The sequence below is a fragment of the Strix aluco genome, chromosome 1, assembly GCF_031877795.1.
Source record: "Strix aluco isolate bStrAlu1 chromosome 1, bStrAlu1.hap1, whole genome shotgun sequence".
NCBI classification, from domain to species: domain Eukaryota; kingdom Metazoa; phylum Chordata; class Aves; order Strigiformes; family Strigidae; genus Strix; species Strix aluco.
Genome location: NC_133931.1, coordinates 67,688,578 through 67,707,874, shown reverse-complemented (window position 1 = coordinate 67,707,874; position 19,297 = coordinate 67,688,578). Strand labels below are relative to the sequence as shown.

Genomic DNA, 19,297 nt, shown 5'->3' with positions numbered 1-19,297 from the left:
TACTGATCCAGGTTCTCTCCCAGATCATGTTTACTGTTACAAAGATACTAAATTTTAAGAAAAGAAATAAGAGTGGGAGAATCTTTTCCGTATGCCTGAATGAGATGAAGAAGTGTAATTTTTAAGGTTGACACAATCGTCTAGTTGCCCTCTGACATTCTGGATAAGCAATTTCCATTTTTTATGCTCTGATGACACAGTATTAATAAAGACTTGTAATAAAATTACTCATTTTGCTCATTTCAGAAGTATGAACCTTCAATTAGCATAATAAAAATTACACTTATGAAACGAAGCTGTTGATCACATGTGGCAATTGGTATCCTGAAGCCACTTCTGAGAAGAGTATGGATTGTTAATTCAGAAATTAGAAAAATTTCAAAAACCTCATTACTCTACCATTATGTTTCACCCCCACAGAAAGCAATGTCAGAGAGTGGGGACTCAGACCTAAAAAGTTGCTTATTTGAGGTAACAGCTGAAGATGGTGGGATCCTCTAGATTTGCACTTAAGACATAGGCTTCTTTCTGTAATCTCAGATGAATCATTCTGCAGTTTCCCTGTTCTGAAGAATAGAGCTGTAAAACTGGCTCCTGATCCGCTTTGTTTAAACAGTGATTGGTTAGAGTTTGAGGCAGAACTGGTGAAAGAGAAGTTACAGGCTCAGATTCGTGTTCATCTCTGCCAGTTGTAAATTGCAACACTATTTGACCTGCTGGATGTACTTCCACAACTGCTAGATTAGGGCACGAAAAATGATCTTCAGGCTGTCACATGTACATAAAGGAGGTAGATTGCTAGCTTGCATGAACCAGTTTGGTTTTTTCTAACAAGAATTTAAAATTTTTATTTCTGATCGAACCTGCAATGTTGTCCTTGTAAAAAGAACTGTGCTGACCCAATAAAGTAGCCTCAGAAAGCTTAACTTTGGTAGGTTTGTATGAATGTGACTAAGGATGAGCTTTTACAATTTTTTCTTCAAGGTGCTTTCTATGTGAAAATAGGTTTTTTCTTTCTCAAGTTTACAACTTGATACTAGCCAAGAAGGTTGTGTTGGTTTAGTCCCTGCCAGGGTCTGAGACCACGCGGCCGCTGCCCCTCCCCTACAAAGGGAGTGAAATACAAAGCCCCGGGGCTGAGATAAGGAAAGGTTTAATGCAACAGTGCAACAGCGACACAACAAACAACAACAGTAATAACAATGAACAGAGCAAGATATGTACCGATACAGCAGTGAGAGCAGAGAGATCGCACACCACACGTGCTCACTGATTCTCCCACGCTCCCACGCTTGGGCGCCAGGAGGTGACGTCAGCATGGTATTGAATAAACCGGCTAGAGCTTCCCCCCACTGCTGGGGAAACTTAACCCTATCCTAGCTAAATCAGGACAAAGGTCTAAAAAGAAGCAGTCATAGTGATCTTCTTTCCCTCTCACTCTAAAAAGAGCTGGCGCTCAGGACTCCTAGTGAAATCCTGTCATTTAGCTGAAGTAGCCTCCATGTTCAAAAGACCTCAGTCTTGTGTTAAAGCCATTGTCCTTGTCAATATTCTAAAAAAGATCCTAGCACAACATTGCCCAACTAGTAGTGAGACAACTAAAAGGGCATTGGTCTAAATTCCACTCAGATTTACAATTACATCCTACATTAATAGAAGAAATTTTGGCCCACTGCAGATGGGAACACTGATTCTTAAAGGAAAGCTTTTAGAAGGTGAAGCTGGTTCCTTTTTTTTGGTCAAAGGTATTGGTGATGAAGATAATTTGCTTTCATCTGGCAGTAGTCCTTTGTAAGGCTTTTTTTGGTAGTACATTCCATCTGGCATCCAGACATAGTGCAATAACTTTTGAAGGAGAACCTTATTTCTTCTGAGCTCCCAGGTACTGTCTGTGGTAAACGAGTACTTCTGAGCCATTCTTCCCATGTGCCTCCAAGGTCTTTTTTCCTCTCGCTCCAGATAATCCTTATTTTCTCTATTTGATACTGCCAGCAAATGGCAGCTGTGATATAGTTAGGCCTTTGCAAGGATGTGTTGAAAACCATCAGCCTGTGTTACGTACACCATCAAAGAGTTAACAAATGGTAATGACTTTTCAAGCCAGCTTCTCAGAGACAAATCAGTGTCCTAGGAGAGGCGGGTTCTGTGCTCTAGTAATCAACCAACAAGGGTAAGATTTCTAACTGTCCTACTATGCCCATAACATTAATTTTTTATTCATTTTGTTCAGCATTTATATGTGTACCTAAGCAAAATGTACTTTTGATATTAAAAAAGATGTAATGGTAGTTAGACAGATGGCACCCAATCCTTTCAGGCTTTTAAGCTAAGGAAATAACATGCTTGCAATACATATAGCTAAGTTAATTATTATTAAGATAATTTGTTTTGAATTTCTAATCCCTCTGAAATTTGATAGCTAAAGTATCTTGTGCTGAACGTCTAGCAGATTGCATTTAGTAATTAATAAATTGATATACAGTATGTGCTTTTTAGCAGGCTGCCATCTGTTCCTTCCCCTCACTGGGGACAACACTTATCCAGTAATTGTCACACAGTCAGGGTGGTATAAACAGACACTGTTTAGAACCTCGAATATTTTTTTAAAAAATTTGTAATAATGCTACTGATTTGTTTTCATGTATTTTAATATGACTGCAGAAACTTGATGGTGATTAACACCCTGGATAGGAGGTAACATCCTGTCTTTCAGCATATTTCTATAACGGTGTGTGTCTTAGAAAGATTTAAGTGCCGATTCCACCACATGGCTTGTCACTGAGTATCACTTTAGCTTCAAATAGCCCTATTTATTTCTGTTGAGATCCTACTCCCTGTAGGTAAAATTAACACTGAACTAAAACTTGCAAGAATTGCTGTGTTTTCACCAAAGGTTCAGCAAGGCTGTAAAATACCTAACAAACACATATCAAGGGTAGTGGTGGTAGGGAGTCTTACAGTGCACGTCCTCAAGTCCTTTGCTTAAAAGTGCACATGCTATCATTATCCTAACCACTGGGCAAACATATCACCATGGCTGGGTTGTGATTAGGGTATCCAACTTGGAAGTCCCCTCGTCCAGACACCTCAGTCAGAAATAGACCAGGCATCCCTATGTTAAACCTGTAAGGCCCCGTCTTGCAAAATCAAACTTCAAAGGGTGGTGTCTTTACTGGAGCATTAGTCTATACTGCACAGGGAAGGTGTCTTTCAGCCAGGTATAGATCCAAGTCAGGCTTTGCTTCTAAGTTGAATAAGAGAACAGGACCTTCCACACTGGTAAATACTGCTTTTGAATATGACCCAGCAGCATGGTCAAGATAATTCAAGACACCACTTGCCAAGAATTTGGGAGAGCTAAGAGTAGTTGTTGCACTTGCTTTAAATATGTACTTACAGGCAAAAGGGCAAGTTTGCAGCTTTCTTTTAAATTATGGGGACAATCTCCATTTTTACTGTGTGTCTTTAAAGTTGCCCTAAAAATTAGTGGAAGAGAGGGTAAGTCACTAAACTGTTCCATGAACTGCAGCCCATAATGTGTGATGCTGTGGACTGGTATTTTGAGAGGGATTTCCAGTGCTAGCTGTAACTGAGGGAATCACAGTCTGATCACAGGGGGGTTCTTCTGTACTTTAAGGTGCAGAAGGGGAATTGCTGTGGCCGCTCCTATTATTCCAAAATCTTTTTGAGATTAATTGCTCCCATGAGATACAGCAAAAATCACTGTACTCACAAAACAGATAGGAACTGGTTTTCAGAGGGGCTTTCCCAGACAAGGGAATCTTTATTCCATCTGTACATGGCTACTGAGGAGTTGCAGCTCTCCACAAGCTCCCCCCGCTTTACTGTGAACAGTGATAAATACATATATACAGCAGAGCTCCCTTTCCAGGCCATGCCTTGGGGCAGACCAGACTTCACCTTGACACAGACTGATGCTTTTGCTTCAAGCCTGATTGAAAGCTCTCAGCAGAAACCCAGCCATATTACCATTGTAGGAACACACAAATGAGTTGCTGAGGGAAGCAATTTACTGCTGGCCTCTAGAGCTACTGTCCATTTGCGGGCTCCTACCCTGCAGCTCCTAAGATATAGCTGGCCATCTTCTGTAGAGGAATAATAACTTGAGGAGAGGTGTTAGGGAGCACTGCAGCTCAGAGAGACAACTGGGAGTCACAGATCCCATCCTTGTGCCTCATTTATTTTGAAGGACAGAGCATTAATGAGGTGCTGCCCTGAAACATGAAAGGAAGCTGAAAAGAGAGGGAAAATGAGGTTTCACTCAACATGGAATTAAGATGTCAAAGAACAGAATTAATCAAGATACCAACGAAAGTGAGGAGAAGAAATTCAGTAATCATCTATACATCAACATTAAAAGCCTGCATAATAAACAAGAGGAGCTTGCATTGCTCATTTGGGAGCATATTTTGACCTAATTGATATTGCTAAAACCTGCTGGGAAGATCTGATTGATTGGAATATTAAAATTAATGGCTATAACCTATTTAGGAACAATCAAATGTGCAGGAGAAAGGAGAAGGGAGGGGCAATCTGTCAAGGGATGCATTGCCTATTTGGAGACATTTGCACCAGAGAAACTTATGCTCTCAAATATTAATGGGTTAACTTATTTTAACAGCACACAAGTGGGGTTCTGAAAATGTCTGCTACCAATTTAGGCGAAAAACAGTATTCATCTATTCTGTATTGGTGGGAAAAGCTCTATTTTCTTGAAGAACTTCAGTCTAAATTATATGCAGTGTCTCATGCTTCTAGTACTAAAACATCATGCAGCTAGTAATGAAAGAAGCTTCTAAAAATTATAGATGACTATTGCCTAACTTGGAAATGTTGCATCAGTACACATTCATCTGTATGACACCTCATCCTGACAGGTGTAAATTATTGGTACCTGAGGTGCAGGTGTTCTTGACTTGCACATATTTATTATATGCCAAAAAAGTACAGTACAGTTAAATAATTCTGTATGCATAAGGTCCAGCAAGTTCTGATCAAGAAAAAAAGGCAACTTTTTCTAAAACAAACCTAATTTTAAAAGGTAGAGGAAGCAAGGAAGTATAGAAACAATGAACAAGTAGTTGTGGACTACTGTTTATGAAAATAAAAATGTGTAGGGGCATTCACAGGGGGCAGAAGTAAAGCTCATGAGGAAGGGTGTGCATGTGCACGTGTGTGTGTATGTGTTGCTTCTTTTACTCCATTAAAAAATGGAAATACTAATACTGCAGTGAAATTGCTCTGTAAAGCATTCTCGTTGTATCTGTACTCAAGTCAGACAGTATATATAGGATATGATGAAATATTTTCCATGCTAGCAGAAGGATATTAAGCACCAAATGTTGAGGACAGGTGTTTTGTAACAGCAGGTCTGTCTGGTTTGCACCTGAAAGCTTTAAAAATGGGTGGTAATGAATTCTCTGGGCTATTACTTTTTTTTTATCTCTTCTTCAGTAGAACAATGAGAAATAATGTACAAATATTTTGAGAAAAGATAAATGTGATGATCTGGGGGGCTACAGCCTCCTATTCTGGCATCCATCAGAAACAAAGCAGTGGAATAGAAGATGGAAGAATCGACTGAGGACAGAATTAAGGGAGGGGAAAATATTTATGCCAGTCATCATGGGTTCATGGAAAACCTTTACTGAGAAATCTACCTTTTTTTAAACTTACTTTTCCAACAAAGACGTTGGTACAACAGAATATTTTGTGTAAGCGTACCACCTCAAAACCATAACCTTTCTCAGTTAAAAGCAATCTCTCATACAAGTGTAAGTAACCAGAGGGCACAACATCCACACAGTGCACATCTAATGTGCAAAAATATTGCCAATCAATGGACCATTAAATGTTAAGGAATTGTTATAAAATGAGTGTGTTTCTAGGGAGTGTTCTTAGCCTCATGACCCCTTCCACTGGTGACCTGGGAGCAAATCAGTCAGTACTGGTTTGGTCTGGATGACAGGGGACAGGTCACTGAGCTAACAGTATGCACAAGCAGGCGGGATTTAATGTCTGAGGACAGAGTTATATGTAGTGAGTCCAGGATCTAGGCAATTTTTCCTTCATGTCAGCCTCTCTCCTACAGACTGATGACCCTGAAAAGGACTCATTGGGGAATAAGGTGGATAATAAAGTGAGTGTGAATAATAATGGTCAGTGCAGAAAAATGGTCAAAAATTAATATGATTGTTGGACGTTCTGACTGAAGAGTATCCTAGATGGTATTCGCCTTTGATGACATCTCATCTGGAGCAGTGTGTCCAGCTCTTGTACCTGTAACTCTGGAGAGTGTTAACATGCTGGGAAGGACGTCAAGGGTCATAAGAACAGCAAAAGAAGTGGAAATACCATGAATGAAAGCCATGAGCAGTGCCATTTGTTTAACTTATTCAAACTGTAGGGGATCATTTATTGGCATGGAAAGGTGAAATCTGACACTAAAGGACACTTTAGGATGCCAAACACAGGCATAGGAATGGGGTACTAGAAAGAAGGAAAAATCAAATAAGATGTACATTTGTAAAGATAAAAGCAAATGACCTCTACTGCAATTTAATAAGAGTGGTGATAGAATTTCTGCAGTGGGAACTTTGTAATAAAGTTTGATATGTATTAATCTTTGAAAAATGCACAGCATGCTTTAGACAGAAGTTAATTTGAGAGGCTCACCTCCACTATTCTTCACGTAAGCACAGCCCCACAAGTAGGAGGGAGAGATTCCCTTCAGCCAAGATCCAGGAAAATTAGGAAGGACTGTTGTGGATTTCTTTTTTCTATTTACATTTAAAGAATGTAAATGCAGCTGTTTAATTAGTGATGTTTGATTTGCTGTTGCTACAGCACATAAAGCTGCTATGAAGAAAGGAATCACTTTGATCTCTGTCCATCCAACAGCCTTGTGTATTCAACCACACACCACCATGATACTGCAATACATTAAATCGTTCTTGACTCCCTCTGCAGATTTCTGTGGTTCTTTTCCTGCTTTTCAAATATCTAGCTCTCCTTTTTCACTTTGTTAAAATCAAAAATAGGAGTGACTAATGATAGTGAAACAGTAAGAGTATAATTTATATTTCTTTTACTTGGTGAAGAGTTATGATGTCCATGTCAACAGCAATATTGGTGCAGATGTTTTTAGGATAAGAATATTTGAGATTTTAATTTTACTTTTTAGGGTACATAGCATTTCTACCAGTTTCTCATTAAGATTACTTTTTTTTTTAGTCTTGTACAACTAAACAGCATAAGCTGGAAAATATACCACAGCATGTATGAGATATGAGCACAGTCTAATCCCATTGTCAGGAATCAAAAAGGGGAAAAAATGCAAGCAGAAACCTTGCATAAGGATATCGGTAATTAAAGACTGTCAAAGAAAATAACATTCAAATCCCCACTACCTAATATTCAGGGACATTAAAAGGCACAGGATTTATACATTATCAGTGCCAATTAAGAGTAAATGTGCCTGGGACACATGTCAATGTCGGTTGTGTGTCTTGGTGGGGTGAGAATAAATACAAATCACTGAAATAAGAATAAAGGAAGAGTCAATCAATGAAGCATTAGTGTTTTCAGAGATGCTTTCTTGTCACTGGTACAGTTTTACCAACCTCCAATTGCCTGATTTTGAAAAAGGGAGCACTAGTAAGGTTAATAGCTTCAGTGTATGATAACTTCATGTTGACAATAATCCTGAAGGCAAATAGATTTAGGTAAGCAAAATCAGAGCTTAATATGAAAGTGATGCTTTCTGTTAACAGTACCTTATTTTTTTTAGAGTATGAAGGATCTGGGACAGAAGTTCAGAGAAAACACTCAAAATGTGGAGTTTGCAAATATAGGGCTGAGTGTGATGAAGATGCAGAAAATGTTGGGTAAGTAGTAAGTTTTCCTTAACCATATCACTGAACAAAAGGGGAAAAAATGTTTTTTTTTAAAAAAAAAAAGTACATGATCATCTGCTTGACTATGTTTGTTCTTACTAATTGAAGCTTTAATGCTGTCCAATAATAATATGTTTGATATGTGTCTGTAAAGAACAAACCATCTGCAGTTGCAAGGTAAAGGGAGAAAACAACAAAGAGGTATATTGGAGAATCTTTATCAAATATTTTTCAAACAAAGGACCTTGATTTGTTTTATCCTGGCAACAAAAAAAACCCCAAACCAAACAGGAATGCAAAATAAATACAATTCATCCCTGAGATTTTTTTTCTCTGTGTTCTGCTTGTTCATAAACAATTACAGGCAGTTTCCATCAGTGCAAAGCTTGGACCTAAACATATTAAGCTTGAACTAGTGACACGAGTCAGTCGCTTCTTCAAAACTCACTGTGCCACTTGATCTCTCAGATGCACCCAGGGGAAAGCTGATGAAAAATATCAGTGATTTGTGAGAACTCAAAATGAATGATGAAGAAACAAGAAGATTTTAAAGACAATCCATAATGCAGAGCACATGCACCAAATTTCCCTACTCAAGGTGCTTGATGGTTAGAGTATACCCTGGCTGTCCAGGCTTCATGTCAGAAGGGGCAGAGACATCATGGAGGAAAGAGCTCCCGTGAGGCATTAAGGTTTTTTGGGAGGTAAAAGAAGTCCCATCTACTTGATGGGACTTTGTTTTCCTACAACTGTTGTCCTGGCAATGGCCACCAGTATGGAAGAAGCTTAATTAGGGTCTGGGCTGATGGCAGGTACTGGGGTTGCAGCTGCAGAGGCAGCATGTGAAGGTGTTCAAGAGATATGCAAATGGTACGGTTTTATGTACAGGGAGGGAACAGCATCTCAGAATAACAGTGCCTGAACATCGCTAATCAGGGGAAGAGCATCACTAATTGGGGGAAGCATCGCTCTCGCTTCTCCTGTCTTCCAGCTGGAATCCATTTCATGTTCAAATATGTCTTAATTGCACAAGATTTTATTATGGGATATCAGTATGAAGACATCTCAGGCAGTAAAGCAGCTTAGCACTAATATTCAAGATGTGTATTCAAGATTAAATCATAGCATACAAGGGAAACCAAAATGGTAATAGTACTCATGAATATTAGCATGATACTTCACATTTCATAAAATATCATAGCACCAAAGTAGACTTGCTCTTTTCTGGAGAGACAAATGAGCTGTAGCTGTTTTTTATAATACTAATAATTTTCTGTAATATTGCCTTGGTCTGTTTCATTTATGACTGGCAAGATGGGTATAGATTTGTTTGTTATATGCACTGAGATGTGCTCTTGGCTTTGGAAAATAAATCCTGAAGCATTCAACTTCAGTAAAAGCTTGCCTATTTATTATATACTTGTAAATTGGCGTTCCTGCAGCTATGTAGTATCTATAAGAAAGTTAGGATAAAGTTGAGGAGAGTGGAAGATTTATTCTCTAAGTCCTACTCATAAAATGGAGCCCTGGTCCCTTTTCTTGACAACAGGAGGAAGGCGTTCTTTTGCCTCAAGTTTTCTTTAATTAGTCCTCATTAAAAAAAAATATGGAAACAAAATTTTTATCTAGAAAATACTCAAAGGTTAGAAAATATTCACATGAGAGTTTGTCACAATCTGTCAGATAATTTTTTTGATTTTGTCAGTATTCCAACCTAAATAATTTACTTTTTTTTTTTTTTCCCCAGTACTTTTGACCATTATAGTAGGCTTTAGTGATATTCACTCTGTTTAGACTTGGATTAAAATTGGGCTCTCTTAACATAAATTGTCTTCACAAGGTTAATTTTGACAAGTGACATAGAAAGTCACAGACTTGTTTAAGTAGAAGTTAGGAGTTGGCTTCTTTTTTTCCTAGAATGAAAACAGTTCTTTTCCTGGCAGAAACAAGATGAGATTTAAATCTGTTTGGGAAATTCTAGTAGAGCACCCCTTAAGAATCCTTTTTACATGTTATTTTTACTCCCTTTCCCGTTGCGTTTCAACATGTTTTTTAACTTCATAAAATTATATCATGATATATGAAATTATTGGCAGCATAAGTACCTTTCATCAGACTTGTGTAAACACTGCTAGGTTTATATTGTTATTTAATTAATTTTTGCACCATATTATAGCCACTATCACCCCCAGTTCTAGCAAATCACACAAACACCCTAATTTCATAAAAATATTCTGTCTTGATTTTCCTTTTTAAGGCATGAGAAGGGCCACTGTAACTTTTTTGGATAGTGGGGTGATGTCTACTGAACCACAAACAAAAAATACATTTAGTTCCATTCAAGTAGACTTCTTAGGCCGGGAAAAGCCCTTGCTTGCACTTTGTGATGTTAAAACAATAAAGCGATCCACATGATTACAGAAGGCATTTTAAGAAGATTTTGCTTCATGATAGTAACTGAATGAGTTAGTTGAACTGTCTCCTAATGTTCAGTAGATAATCTCAAGCCATATTCATGAGATGCTAATACTTACAGTAAATATACAATTATGCATTTTTTCATCCTCTTTTCCAAGCCGTGCAATCTGAGACCTTACCAACATCAGCTCCTTCTGCTCCAAGTGCTCTTGACAAGCAACACGGTATCTGTACTCCTGTTTTATGAATAGAGAAACTAAATTACAGATAAAATGATTAGTGAATTGGTGGGAGACATCCATGCTACAAAGTGTTGAGTGATTTGAGGTAAATGAGCTGTCATTAAATGAGAAATCTCAGGACCTGCCAGCAGGCCAGCCACAACAGCCTGGAGTGCAAAACAGGCAGATTTTCTCCCCGATACTGAAAAGATCCTGCTAAAGACGGTTTTATTTCATATGGACTGCAGTTTGTCTTTTGGGCCTGGAAAGTTATGGGAGTCCTATGCAAAAAATTGTAACACCTGATAGTTTCAGTGAAAACCGTAGGATGATTCTTGCAACAAAGAAGTAGGAGCAAGACCACTTGGCATTTCCTCATTTTTGGGGTTGGATGATTGCTGATGTCTAAGCAAGTCCTTTCACAGGGGCAATGGGCACTTGTTGGAGCATGGGAAATTGTGATCTGACATAATGTAAAATGTTTCTGCCATGAGGGTGGTTGGACACTGAAACAAGGTGTCTGGTGCAGCAGTGGCATTTCCATCCATGGAGATGGTCTGAACTTGATCAGACACAGCTGTGGGCCAGCTTTGAGCAGGGACTTGGACTAGATGACCCCTACACATCCCTTCAAGCCTAAATTATTCTGTGACTCTGTGTAGGTACCAAATCTTGGTGGTTTTTAAAAGCAAATTTAAACAGGTTCAGTTGTACACAGCTGAGATGCACTCCATATTACAAGTTAGTGATGTTAATTTTTTGTTGCTCTTAAATTGTAATTTCCCCTTTGAAAAAGTTAGGAACTTTTAGTTTTCATGCTTGGCATTAAAGCATTATGGCTGTCTCTGATCAGAGTTGCTACATATGCTTTTATTACACAAGATCACACATAGTCTGAAGAAATCAGGCTTTGCACACAGTTTTAGATTCGTATCTTCATTTAGTTTGATTTCTCAGAAACATTATCTATCTAAACCAGAAGTGGTTACAATGCCCAGTAAATTGAATGCAAAAATGTAAACAACTTTATAATTTCTACTGCCTCTGCAAAAATTTTCAATGTTGATTTCAAGTGGACTGATTGTGACAAAGAAATAAAGTCTGAGGAGACAGTTGTCATAAACGGCATGCCATACTTAAAAAATTCATGTTCAACTCTATGCAAATCAGTACATTATTTCTTTATATAAATGCAAAATGGAATCAGGTTGAGGAAACATCACAGAAATATATTTCTCCTTTTTTTTTCTTTTCTCATACCACTTATAAGTATTTTAAAGAGTTGTTAGTTTATGAGCAGGCTTTACAAGAGCACAGAAAATCACTGGTGAATCTACTAGTCTTAAGTTGCATAAACGTGTACTATGTCATAGTGTCCATACAGTGGTTTTCTGTTGGTCTGTGGTAACAGGATGCAGACAACAGGTTTCACATGGATTGGCCGTGATTTTTTTTCCCCTTTAGTAACAAAACTGAAACATAGGTTGTATATGTCATGGGAAAAGCTGCTGCCTGAAACCAGATTGGTCAGTACCTCCCTTTCTACCCTGCCCATCAAAATGTCTCTCTGGCCAGAACCTTCCTCCGCTGTGTTAAAAAGGCAACATATTACGTGTAATGGTGCAAAATGTGTGGAAGGGGAGTGAAAAAGTACACGAGAGGTTGGTAGATTAAAACTTTTGAGTGGGAAACTGGCCAGAAGCCTAAAGACATAGGCAGTATGAAGGTGATTGTATGTTTTCTGCTGGAATTTTGAATTGGAAATTCAGTCAGGTTGAGAAGTGGAGATGCAGGTGACAGCACAAAGCTTGGGGCCACGTAGAGCTGATGGGGTAATCCTGTAAGGCACCAACCCAAACACATATAATTTGCTGTTGATGTACTCTGGGGTATCCAGACTGCAGTTTTTACTTAGCAATCACTGGAATATTTAAGTTCTACTGATTTGTTGTGTGATAGAGAGAAACAGACCATCCTACCTGTACACAGTCAGAAGATAGTATACCAATGATATTGAAACACTTAACATAACACAGCATGAATGCAAAACAAATGAAAATAGATGTGGTTGTAAAATCATTTTAATCAATGTAGCACTTAAATCAACTCTTTCTTCAATGAAAGCAATGTATATAAATATTTTTAATATGATTGTGGCTGTTAAGGACGCCAAGTGAATTTTTTAAAAACTCAGATAAATAATGATCAATGTAATTTTTATAAACCTTCTAAACAACATGATGCCTCAGTTTACTGCATATGAGTGAGACTGAAATTATTATTTACAGTCTTTTGAGAGCTGAATAACTTTTCTCTTTTTTTTTTTTTAATATTTTTACAATAGACACCTGGCAAAGAAACTGATAATATAAACTTACTTGTGGATTTGGGTTTTTTGATATTGTGATTAGAAAGCTATGCTCTTAAGTATATATATTTCTTCATAAGACTTCAAATTTCAAATGGTCCTGATTTCCATATGTTTTTTAAGGCTTCTTACTATTACCTGGTCATTTTTTCCACACTTTTCTTCTTACACATACCAAAATTCATGCTCAGAGTAAGGGAGAACATTTTAATTCATATCTATTAAATATAAAGACTATATCATATTTATAGTAAATATAAATAATATATATTTATACTATTTTAATATTAAGACTTAAAATATACTGAATAATTGAAAAATAGGGGTTTCATGTCACATTTTTTTTCAAATGTGAAGTATCTTTCCAACATAAAAAGTAATATTACTTATGAGGAGTTATATCCTCTGCTCTTGCACTGTTTTGTGTGGTGTCTCTTTCCTCTTGCATGCCAAAGTAGTGCTAGATACTGAATAAAACAACATGCCAACATCTAGTAAGTGTCAGAAGGAATGCTGCTTTAAAAGGCATTTTAAACTATGTTGTAACTTCAGGAAAATAATATCCAGAATGAAACTGTGAACTGTAGAATAATTTAGGTTTGAAGCGATGTCTAGGGGGTCGTCTGGTCCAAACTCCCTCCCTGCACTGCAACCAGGGATAGTTCATTCAGGTTGCTCAAGGGCTTCTCCAGGAGAGCTCTGACCACCTCCCTGAAGGGAGATTTGACATCTGGACATCTGTTCAAGGGCTGAGCTGCTCTCACTTTGAGGAATAATTTCCTTCTGTTCAATCAGAATTTCTCTTGCTGTGACTTGCAACTGTTGTCTTTTGCCTCTCTGCTCTGCACCTCTGAGAAGAGCCTCCCTCTGTCTTCTTAACCACTCTTAGGTTGTTTGTGACAGCAATCAATCACCTCCTTAGCCTCCTCTTCTCCAGGCCGAACAAGCACAGTTCCCCCAGCCATTCTTTACACAGCACACGCTCTGGCCGTCTGGCCGTTCATTGCAGTGACTTGCCACTGGACCCTCTCCAGATTCTCAAAATATTTGATGTTACTGGTGTTTACAGTTTTGGGAGGTCCCCAAACTGGACAGAGTGTTCCAGGTGGGACCTCACGAGTGCTGAGTGGAGGACAATAGTCATTTCCCTTCCTCTGCTGGCAACCCTCCTGTGATGCAGCCCCCCAGCCTGCTGCTCCCCTGGATCCTCAGGTCCTTTTCTGCAGAGCTGCTCCCTGGCCAGTCCACCCCCAGTCTGCCCTGTGGATTTCCCTTCATCTTCAGACTTCAAAAGGTTCCTTCACCTTGTCAAGGCTCGAGTCGATTGGTCATCTTCTCCTCCATCTTATGCTCAGTAATAACCTTCCTTTCCTTTGGTCCCTAAAAGGCTGGAATAAATTTCATTAATTTTAGTTTAAAATATAATTTTTCTTCTTTTTTTTTTGATCTTTGACAAGGAAATAATTAACTTAAAAATAGCCTCATTATAAAAGTTCAGATGTGTCGTGTTCTCAGTTTTACCTATATTTTGTTTTTTAACAGATGAAATATGGAAGTGGGATTCTGAGCAAATTCAGTCTTTTTTTAATGTGTACTATGCTGTCAAAGATCTGTTTTGACTCATAATGTAGATTTTCAAGAAAGATTGACAACTGATCCCCAAGTAGACCTTTCGAGATTAACATTTTACAAGATTTACTTTGGAAATAAAATGTGTCTGAGCAACATATAGATTCAACTGGCCTATAATCTTCATATTGTCTGTTTTCATGTGGCCAAACCAGAAATTCAGAAGTGTAGGTATTAACACTTAGAAATACCAATATGGAGATTTTAAAGTCCCAGTCTCTGCCTTGTCTATCTAATTTGTCTTCCAGGGAAAGATTTGGTCTGTTTGAAGTATGTATAAACATGCTAGTTTATACTTGCCTCTTTTGATTACTTTTCCACTCATTTACTGTAGCCAACTTTTTTTTTTTTTTACCTTTTTAGAGTATGATATTGTATGTAAGTATTCATAAGGAAGGGTATCTTAATCCTGTGTAATTGCAATTCACAGCTTTCTAGTCCAGCAGAAAAATATCAAACACACAAACAATACAGGAAATCAACCTAAACAAGGGTTTTATGATTGTGTCATGGGATTACTGAATTATGTAAAATTGGGCTACAGGAAATCCTGATATGAAAGGAATAGTATAATGGTCTTTTCATTATATTATTAAGAAATTAAATAGATCCTAGATGGATAATAATCCAGGCCTGTTTTTTAATGTATATTTTTAATGATCTTTGCAGCAGTGTGTGCCAAGTCTTTGAGGTTTCTGTTATTCGAGGGTGGAGGGCGGGTTAAGTCGCTCTTGTGAGAGTGAGCATCAGTTCACCATGTATGCTGCTAGAAGCTCACTGCAGGTAAGGACTAAATTTCTACAGTGGTCAGAGAGAGCCATGCCATGAAATTAAAAAAGGGAGTGAAGGACTGGCTGGAAAAAAGCTGAAGCTTATGGTATTTAAAGGGTGTTCTGCATTGCTGAGCAGAAGTAAAGACTGAGGAGGTGTTCAAGCAGGGCACAGAGAACCTTGTAGAATTGAAACCTACCTTTCTTGTGCTATAAAGGGATTTTCAAAAAAGACGCCAAAAAAACTAATGAAGATTCAGCTCTAGTTGAATAGGTAGAGAAATCACTTTGAAATACAGATTTTCTTAGTTCAGGCTTCATCTGGGAAGAATTGTGCACAAGGGAAGAAACATCAAGTGAAAGGTAATCCTTCATTTGACATGGTTATCTTTTTAACTGCAATTGCAACACCCCTGCTATTTCAATTCACCTAAATTTATTACATCAAACATGCCCTTATCCATCTGTGTGCATTTCACACACTTTGTTTTATTCTAGTGTCTCCATTTTACATTTGTAAGCAGATGTGCCAATAAATAGATGAGTACCTGGGAAAGCTTACTGTTGTTGTCAGCTACTGGGAAGGGGTAGCAAGCAGCACTCTCTGTGGGGCCAGGCCAAAAAAATGTTTGTGAGCAAATCCCAGATGGGCACAAATGCAGCAACCTGATCTGTTGGTTGGAAATGCCAGCTTCTCTCAGTAGCCAAGCCCACTCCACAAATCTGTAATGCTTTTCCTTTCCTTTTTTTCCTCTCTTTTCTTTGAATCTACTGTGCTTTTTAAGCACGCAGAACTTCCAAAAAAACCACATACACCTTGAAGCCTGAAAACAAAAAGGAGCATTGAAATGTGTTCTGATCTCTGGGGATCTAATTAATTTACTGATAGCAGCAAGCGCTCTTACAGCCTGAGCTCGTTTCAAACGTGTCACATCATTTTACTAAACACGTTTTCTTTGTTACGCCTAGTAGCCCCTAATAAGAGTTGCACATTCTCATTTCTTATTTATTAAAACCACCTAAAATTATTCTTTGGTTTAATTATAGCACTTTGTACTTTCCTGAAATTCAAATGCTTTTCTCTTTAACTAATGGTGTTAATGAACGATATGCATGCAACTCCTAAAGGCACGTTGTCAGAGCAAGCTGGTGCCTTTTTTCTTAGGATGTCAACTCTCTGAGTTGACAGATGATGAGTGGAAAAATTAAAGATTTTTTCTGTATACACTAGTACATCAGGAAAACACCTGAATACATCCTGTTGACTCCAGGGCTAAGCGAGAGAAAAGATCTGTTGAGGACATTGAGCAGCAGCCCTCTCCATCAAGAGGTCAGCTTGGAGAATTAACTACCTGTTACAATCTTTTTGGTTAAAACCAATAGGAAGGCTGTTGTGAAAAAAACTCTTGTAGTGCTCTGTCTCCTTTTATTCCAGTGTGACTTTTACAACAAGCTATTACAGCAAAAACTTGAAGCACTCATTCACTTCTTCCTGGTAGGAAGCATCAAGCACTTTCAAGATGTCCTCGGTACACAATTCTGTTAAGTGACTTTTACTTAAGTGACTAACTCTTTTCTTCTGAAGGTTGTGCTGAGCAGCCACACATCAGGCTGAAGGTGCCAGCTGGTAGTTTTTTCTTGATTTTCATGGGGCACCAAGCAGGATCGTGTTTGTCAAACACATACAAAAGCCAACAGCAGAGCAGCGGTGGGGCTCAAGCTGCGGAGTCCTCACTCAGCTCCAAGCAATGGTAGCAAAACACCCCGTGTCAGTTGTAAGGCTAAGATTTTGCCATAGTCTTCACTTGTATTGGGATGAGATGATTGGTTTTCCCAACATGGCATTGCTTTGGAAAGCCTGAGGGAAAACTGGCACTTTGAAAAAGCAACTGGGGAAACAGAGAAGTCTTTCATTGTAGGTTTTTTGGGTTTTTTTTGATGCAGACTTTGCTGTGCTTATCCTCACTTTCAGCAGCTCAAGATCAGTTTCACGCAACAATTTATGCTTGCACCACTGCTGGACTTGAGGCAGTTGTTCCTGGAAGTTACTCCAAATAGCAGGAGTAAATAATTGAGAGCTAGGAGAAAGATACTATGATGTTTAAAAATACTCTGGCATTTTTGTTTTTCAAGCTTTCAAAATAATTACTTTTCTCTTTGTGAAAATATACATGATTCTGGCTTTTCTTTCCCAAGATCCTTCCTGATTCCCTTGTGGAGTCACTCCCGAGGAATAAACATACCTGTCAGAGCAGGCACAAGCTTCTGTGCTGCCTACCCAGGAGACTTCTCACATGTGACCCCAGGAGTCAGGCGGGCTGCTCACCTCAGCTGTGGTTGTCGCATATTCACCTTCTTGGTCTGCTTGCAATGTGGAAGCAACTCAGAACTGGGTTTGAACCTCAGGTTTCCACACTAGAAGCTTAAATACAAGATTTTGTTCTGCATTTATTTATGACAGACATCATCACATGCTATCATCTCCTTGGATTGTGCCAAACATCCAAACTCAGATCAGCCTTTAACATTTGTGAAAATATACCAAGGGGTCAAAATAGCAGTCTTTAAGAGGTTCTAGATAGTTAATTCCTCACATAAGAAATTAAGTTTCTATATCTGAGTAGTTGTGTGGGAGGTACTATTCTATTTGCTTTTTTGGGGGGGTTTTTAATTGCAAACCAGCCATTTTGGTACACTGTAATTTCAGTGTGCACCTACCTGTTCACACCAGAAAGCATATATTTACAGCACACCTAATTTTTATTTCTACGGTAATTAGGGATGAAAATACATCTTGCTTTTGGTTTTTTCTATAAGGAATAGACAAAAAATGTTACCTAAATATCAGTGTTAAAAATATTTAAAGCTAGAATCAAAGCTGTGATGTTGTCTCAACAAATGCAGGATTGTGTTTTAATGCATCCTTAAAGTGAGTAGAAGGTGAAAAATTCTGTTCAAAATACCTTATTTATATGGAATAAAATCCTAACCTAAATCTTGCTGATATAAGTTTTCCAATGCTTCCTGGTTTATAAAATTGTCTTCTGTTGCATATTATTATATTATATCTCTAATTGTATAGCCTAATATTTTTATGCTGGTATGTGAATTTAGAAATACGATCAAAACCTTTGCATCCCTTTACCCCTGAAGCTAAGTTTTCAGGCTAGTGCCCATAGCTGGCTGGTGGCCGGAGGAGTCCAGGCTCATGGCAGGACTGCCATGCATCAGTCATTCAGCCCAGTCATGTCTGTAGCTGCACAGCCAAGCTCGGGGAGCTGTGTGTGGCACTGCTCTCTCGGACCACTGTACATGGATGCAGTGATGGTGGGAGCTAAGGCAGAAGTGAGAATAACTGCTTAAAAGGCGGGATATTAAGAATTTTACAGTTAGGGTCTACTCTCTCTCCTCCTGGGTACCCCTCTTGTGCTCCTCTCACATATCACCGCTCCCCCTTCATGATCTCGAGTGTTCCTGCCCTCCCTTCCTGAGCAGCTCTCTGTGTTGTCTCTGCTCTCTTCACACTTGTCAGGGAACTTGTCAGGGAAGAGATTACAATACCGGACTTCAATTCTGTGTCCAGTTTCAGTCTTCAGCTGTGAAGAAAAACAAAGCCCACAGTCCCTGGTGACTCACTCTGGTTCTCCTGCTGCAAAAGCCCCTGATAAGATTTATGCCCTTTGAGGTCACACTTTTAGCTCATTAACACTATCTGCTACATCTTCTGCTGTACTTCATGTGCTGCTTGTGTGGTCTGTGGGATAGTTCAGTCCCATGGGCTGTGCTTGGTAGTCTTGGGCTTTGACTTCTGCCTGGCTTTAGGACTTAAACTGGCTGGTGGGGGCAGTTGGTTCCCCTCAGGAGGTTGGATTTTCTGTCATCTTCTCAGTATCAAGTCTGACCTCTGTAGCTCTCTGACTTCAGGGTGTAACATATTTTCGGTATTTCATAGTGGATTCATTTGGGGTTCTCCCA

The 19,297-nt window shown here is 38.7% G+C and overlaps 1 protein-coding gene across 1 annotated transcript in view; it reads left to right on the top strand.

Annotated features, from left to right (window-relative positions):
- The window catches only part of TMEFF1 (transmembrane protein with EGF like and two follistatin like domains 1), a 125,814-nt gene that overhangs the window by 86,617 nt on the left and 19,900 nt on the right, over positions 1 to 19,297 (top strand). The window contains exon 5 of the mRNA XM_074823946.1: positions 7,811 to 7,907. Within this exon, the coding sequence (XP_074680047.1) occupies positions 7,811 to 7,907 (97 nt within the window). The remainder of the gene's footprint in view (positions 1 to 7,810; positions 7,908 to 19,297) is intronic.